This window comes from Adiantum capillus-veneris, chromosome 30, assembly GCF_014529385.1.
Source record: "Adiantum capillus-veneris isolate H3 chromosome 30, ASM1452938v2, whole genome shotgun sequence".
In the NCBI taxonomy this organism is placed as follows: domain Eukaryota; kingdom Viridiplantae; phylum Streptophyta; class Polypodiopsida; order Polypodiales; family Pteridaceae; genus Adiantum; species Adiantum capillus-veneris.
Genome location: NC_140960.1, coordinates 91,233,673 through 91,240,207, shown reverse-complemented (window position 1 = coordinate 91,240,207; position 6,535 = coordinate 91,233,673). Strand labels below are relative to the sequence as shown.

The following is a 6,535-nucleotide window of genomic DNA, read 5'->3' as shown; positions in this document are numbered from 1 at the left end:
ATAACTTATGAATATTAAAAAGAAACCTTAGAGTTTGAAAAAAGACAAAATTTTTCAAAAACACATGGTTGCTCATACATGGTTCTTACCTTTGACACGAGTCATTGTAAGTATTTACAAGGCTTACGTTATCCTTTAGCTGGATGTTCCACCTTGCATCTTCAAAAGGATAGTTATTGTTCAATTTGAGGAGATATCATCAATGGATGTCTAGACAACCAATAAACTGTGTGATCTCCTCGCATTAACATACAACACAAAATTGAGGTATACTATTATTCTTTTATTAAAATAAAGCACATTAAATTGGAAGTCATAAGTGCACCTACGTTAATTAAATCCTACTAATAAACTTTGGTTGTCACATTGATAACATGATAACTTAAATGTACGTACACAATGACTTTAAGTACAGCTACACCATTGCTTGCAATCCATCAAAATTGCAGACTTTTTTGTGCAATTTGCATTTATACTATACCCTTATATTGCAATGTAGCATATTCTGAGAGAGGGTGGAAACAAGTGCTATCTAAAGTGATGCACTCTTTTGGTTTTTTGTTAAACACCGGATTCTTTTTAACAATGATGAGAAATTTAATACATTCAATATAAGAAGGCCATGGTTCTTAGAGCTTTAATAACAAGATTGAATAAAAGGATCCAATTTCTGAACAATGATCACGCTTAAATATTATCCAATGGTTGATAGTTTTCCACAATTCTCCCAAGGAAAGGCTTATGCCATTCCACATCATCGAATTATATTAGTAAACGTCATAGAGCATACTAATAATTAATACTGTACACGTTCATTGTCTATGAAACTAACAGCTCGCCTCTCATGAACCAATCAAAGTTGCATAAGACAGAGAGAGAGAGAGAGAGAGAGAGAGAGAGAGAGAGAGAGAGAGAGAGAGAGAGAGAGAGAGAGCACTAAATACACTATATGCAAGAAGTTAATTCTAGAGTGCAAATTTAGCTTTACACTCTAGTGCGTGCATCCGTGAAAAAGAGAGAGATTGTCTTCTTTTGCACATTGTTATAGTTTGAATAAGATTCCAACAATTGCATGATTACGTACCAAATCATGCAAATTACGCAATTTGGTGCGTAATTAAGCAAGTAATTTGGTTGCCACTTGCTTAATTACGTACCAAATTGCTTCTGTTCAATGTGGACTCAATATCATGTGTGTCAAAGAATATTTACCATTTTCACTTTAATGACTCTTTTATGACTGTAATGTTTGTGTTCTAGCTTCTACATGGAAGAAAAGGAGGAAGAAGACGAAAAGTTTTATCATTGTAGTAACAATCCCAACGGACCATCTATCCAATGAGTCTTAAACTCATGACTTGTTATTCAATAGGGAACATGATTGTGCGTGCCTGCATGCGTAGAAGAGAAGAAGATAGATTTTTAAATATAGGAACAATCCCAACAGACCTCAAAGATCTATCCGATGAGATCTGAACTAAACACCTGATACTCCAAAGGGAATAACCAATCTACCACACATTGATGATAGAAAGGTTATTCCAGTTTCCTCTTCTTATTCACACCCCCCCTTGAAAAGAGATATTTTTACATCGTAGGAACAATCCCAAGAGATCTCAAAGATCTACCCCATGAGTCCTGAACTCAAGACCTGATACAAACGAATGGTAGAATATGGGTATGTTACAACATATGTAGCAAAAGATAAACATCGGATGCATAGAGCCACAAACTAATCAGGCACAAATTCCAGCTTTTCTGAGTAATCAAATGCTGGTGGTGGCTCTGGACCGAACGTGTCCCATGGAGATTCTAAGAAAAATAACTTGCGATTCCGATTTCTCAAAACTGGTACCTGCGAAGGAGAGAGACATGAGACACGTCAATAGCAGAACCATACCCTGAGCATAAAATAGCAAACCCATTACAAAGTGCTTCCAACATGGCCAAAACATGGACTAACTTTGACACCTACTGCAAGATGATATCTTAAGAGCTTAGAGCCGAATCCCGCATCCAATTTAAAAGATTAGTGATTTTTATTTCATCACGCTCTTTAGGAGTCTCACACCTTCATTTGAACATTGGCAATATTAAGGAGACAGGTCCCTTTAAGCTCATAATACTTTTAGTGCAAGCCTTTTAGCTAGTATTAAGAAGAAAAAGGAGAAGCTAGCCAATGAAAACACAAGAGATCATGTACACGATCTTGGGGACATATTTTGAGTAATAAAAAGGGACTTTCCCCTTTGATGCAACATCCTAAATTTAGTTGCCACCTAGAAAATTTGACTTTTCTATTAATGTGGAACCACTATTTAGAGTTAAAATTAATATACTATTAATATCCTTAGCTCATGGGGGACCAGCTCTTAGTAGTATTGTCAAAAAATTTAATGTTAGGACAGACCAAAAGCATTAACTTGATCATTTGAAGGCTTTAAACAAACATGTTTAATACAAAACTGTGTACTTATTCTCCACAAAAACATTTACAAGATGCCTCTTTCAGCAATTCAATATCTACCCATGAAACTATGGTGCTTCAGTGCCTAGGGAGGCATATGCACAAAACCAAAAGTAATGGAGCATCTAGCACTCAGATCTCAGTGAGTGAAATAAGACGAAACCAACAGTATTCGCACCTAGCATTCACATATTATCCACATAAACTTGCTCAAGTGTACAAACAATGAAAAGCATCTAGCATTCAGATCTTAATGTACAAAACAAGACAAAACCAACAGCAGTCCAAAGACAGGTGATTAAACCACAACTTTCAGGTGAAAATCTGCATGTGGATGCACTGAATACATGGCACCTAGGCGGCGATCTAAAGACCATCAAATGCATGTTGGGATGCAAGCTAGGAGCCAACTCTCTTCAGGCAAGTGCTAAGGGTTCTATGAAAGCTTTGGACACAAACAAAGATTGCGAATCGACGGAAGCAGAGAGAATGAGAGTCCTCAGTGCTGAGATGCTCCATGCTTGTTAGGCAACAAGGATGACAGAAATCTTCGAGCACACCCACATCAAAACCCAACCAATCAGAAATGTTATAACAAAACCTGAAAAGAGAAAATTGGCAGGGCAAGTGCGCTTACTTCCTCCCACATCAGCGCTTGTCGAACCCTTTCCAGCCTCTTCTGATTCCTACCATTGTCACCTTGAGAAATCTTGCGAGAGGCAGAGCGAATATTCACTGTTGCATCTTCTGAAGGGATGCTGAACAGGACTTCCAAGTCATCAACAGTGCCATCCTTGTCTGTGAATAACACATGAATATACCTACAGACAACATTCTAGCATCAGTTGCAGGTCTTACAAAGACACAACATCGAACGCAATTGCTAGGCAGAATCCATGCTGAACATGCCTGTCTCCTTGTTCCACAACGCTGCCACCTTCTTTAATCAGGACTCGCTTTAGCTGTTCATAGGCCGTTGTCAACTTCCCAGGAAACTCCCAGGGGGCAATGAAGAAAGCAGGCCTGCAAAATAGAGCGAAGGCCTTTCCACAGTAAGTTCAGTGGTTTGCATCTATTGGTGTCTGCCGGATGCAGCCTCATCTGAAAACCACCCATATGAGCATGATTGGTTTTGAAAAGAATGCCAATAATTGCATGAGAATATAGTCTAACCACATTAAAACTCGGTAAGTTCTTGATTGACGACATGCGTGCCGTACTCCCCCCCCCCCCCCAAAAAAAAAATCAAAAAAAAAAAAACCAAAAGGGTCCTCTCCTTCTCACACCTCCCCACTTCACCGCTTGCCAATGGTGCCTCCCTGTCTCTACAAGCTCTGAATGAATGAAGAGAGGTGTCAAGTGCTGCGGAATTGAAATGGTGACAAGATCTAGACTTTACACTTCCACAAATCTTTACTTCTTTCCTTGCTTGAATGTGTGCTACTTAGCACGAATGATGGTTCCGTTGAGAGAGAGAGAGAGAGAGAGAGAGAGAGAGAGAGAGAGAGAGAGAAGAGGAGAATGACACCCGATGGGGTCCCAACCAACCCTCTCAAGGGCCTCCCACACCATTGCCGATGTCCAATACTCAATGCAGACTACTGACTCAAATGGGGGATGTTGCCGTGGTAACTCTTCACAGTGAAGCGCCTCCGGGGCTGATTTGGTGCACCTTTGGATCCATCTCAATGAGGGGTTGCTGATGGCCACCAAGGGGTAGGTATGGGGATGATTTGCACTTCAGAATCAAGGGCTGAAAGCTGGCTGGAAAAATGCAGATCTTGCACGCAAAAACGCAACTAATCCGTCGCGCAAAGCAAGGCTGCAAACGCAGGTGATGATGGAGCCAATGATGGACAGCAATGGACACGGCTTTATTCGAAGGATAAAGCCCCCCAACTTCGAGCTCGCTGCTGCTGCCTGCACCCACCCCCCCCCCCCCCCCCCCCCCCCCCCCCCCCCCCCCCCCCCCCCGGCCCTCCCTGCCCTCGTGTAGCCTCATCCTCCCTCGCCCCCTGCGTGCAGCCTCTCAGCCCGCCCCTGCGTGCTCTGCCCTGCGCGTAACCCCTCACCTGTTCTCAGCGTGCTGCCCCCCACCCACACCTGCAGCATCCCGCCAGCGCCCCCCCCCCCCCCCAAAAAACCTCGTGCGTGCAGCCTCTCAGCCTGCCCCTGCGCGCGACCCCCCGCCTGTTCTCAGCGTGCTGCCCCCCGACCACACCTGCAGCATCCCGCCAGCTCCCTCCCCCCCCCCTCGCGCTGCCTGCAGCAACCCGCCAGTGCCCCCCACGCTCGCCTCGTGCTGCCTGCAGCATCCCGCCAGCCCCCCCTCCCTCGCTTCGCGCTCCTCTCTTGCTCACGCGTCCCCTTCTCAGCAGCAGACACAGATGGAGGATTCTGCTCCGCCACAGAGGGACTCCATTGCAGTCCCCCTCGCCAGACCCCGCAGAACCCACCATCCAACTTGCTCTTTCGCCGACAGAGCAAGCGAGCTTAGAGGCAGAGGTGGCGAGCCTTCAGGCCACCTCTGTTATCTACAAGATTCTCGGCACCAGACCCAGCAGAGGGGAGGTACACAATCTCCTTCAGGCCCGCCTTCTCGCAGAGGTGGGCAAGATGCTCGATGTTCAGCTTCTCGGACAAGGCTACTACCAGATAGAGTTTGAGACTCCCAAGATGGCGTCCAAGGTCATTGCGATGAGCCCCCTGGCCATCCGAGCAGTTCGAGCACACTTTCGACAGTGGCACCACGGTTCGACCCAGCTACCGAAGTTCTTGTCGAGGAGGCAGACCTGCCCATCTCAGTCTGCTTCCTCGGCCTGCGGAGGCAATAACTTCCGCTCCTTTCCAGGATAGGCTCAGCGATTGGGACTGTCCTATAGACACTTCGCACGGGAGCCCCTGTAGCTGCCAAGGCGGCCGGCATCCCTTCAGTACGTGTTCTAGTTCGGCACACCCACACTCTACCGAAGGTCATCCTACTACCTCGGGTGAGTGGAGGTTGGTTCCGTCAGACCGTGGAGTATTCGGGCCTCCCGAATCAGTGTTTCATTTGCAGACAGATGGGCCGTTTGGCAAAGGCATGTCCTCGCAGGAGACCTCGATCCACAACACATGCGCAGCCTCCCAAGGCTGAGCATGCCCAGCATACAGATACACAAGACGCACAGGCTCGTACCTCAACTGAGACCAACGATAAGACAGTTGACGGTTGGCAACAGGTGCCTGGCCACCGCCGACAGGGGCGGGCTCGCCCCACTGCTCCCCTTGGTCGCCGACCTACTGCAGCTCAGCAACATTGGGTTCTGACTGGGAACCGTTTTGACCCCCTTCAGCAGGACCCGCCTGAGGAGGCCCCATCCACTTCAGTTCCTCCACCTCCACCTCCTCCTCACCAAGCACATAGTTCTTGATTGGCTCCAAATTTAGGCTACTGAGTTCTCACACCACACAGGGGACTTAGGGGTGACAGATCTCGTGCAGACACTTTAGCCTCTTGCCAAGTTCAATGTGACGCCTCCAGATGCAGCGGGTTGCAAGCACATTGTGGTGCATTTGTTTGCTGACACTCGGAGCCCTCCTTGTTATGTATTTGTACATGAGGATTCTTGGACAGAGGATGTAGCCCTTCGGGTTGCACGCTTGGCTTGGGCCTAGGCAGGACAGTCGCTCCTTTCACGCTTGGCTTGGGCCTAGGCAGGACAGTCGCTCCTTTCACGCTTGTCTAGAGGTCATTCAGATGCGGATTACTCCCCATCCAAACCGGCCTCAAAGATAGCGAGGTTGGCTGTTGTGGCAGCATCTGTTTTCTCTCACTGACTCCATGAAGATCATCTCATGGAATGTGCAGGGATTAGGAGGGTCCCAGTTTCAGCGTGAGAGGGGTCGGTTGCGTCAGGAGCTTCAGAGATGCCTTGTGGGTGGTGAGATTGACATTCTTATGCTACATGAGTATCATCTGTGTGAGAGCCGCATTAGACGGTGTGGTCAGATTTTGCGTGGTCGCTATGAGACGTTTTGGTCAGCTGCATTTGGACCTGGAGGCATCCAGGGAGGGGTATGTATGAC

The 6,535-nt window shown here is 46.7% G+C and overlaps 1 protein-coding gene across 1 annotated transcript; it reads right to left on the bottom strand.

Moving 5' to 3' along the window:
• Positions 1-1,402: 1,402 nt before the first annotated feature.
• LOC147418391 (uncharacterized) lies at positions 1,403-5,393 on the bottom strand. Its single transcript, XM_086507105.1, has 4 exons — positions 5,260-5,393; positions 3,377-3,523; positions 3,105-3,288; positions 1,403-1,855 (listed from the first exon to the last, which is right to left on the bottom strand). The coding sequence occupies exons 1-4, from the start codon at positions 5,391-5,393 to the stop codon at positions 1,733-1,735; spliced, it is 588 nt and encodes a 195-aa protein (XP_086363231.1). The 3' UTR covers positions 1,403-1,732.
• Positions 5,394-6,535: the final 1,142 nt, after the last annotated feature.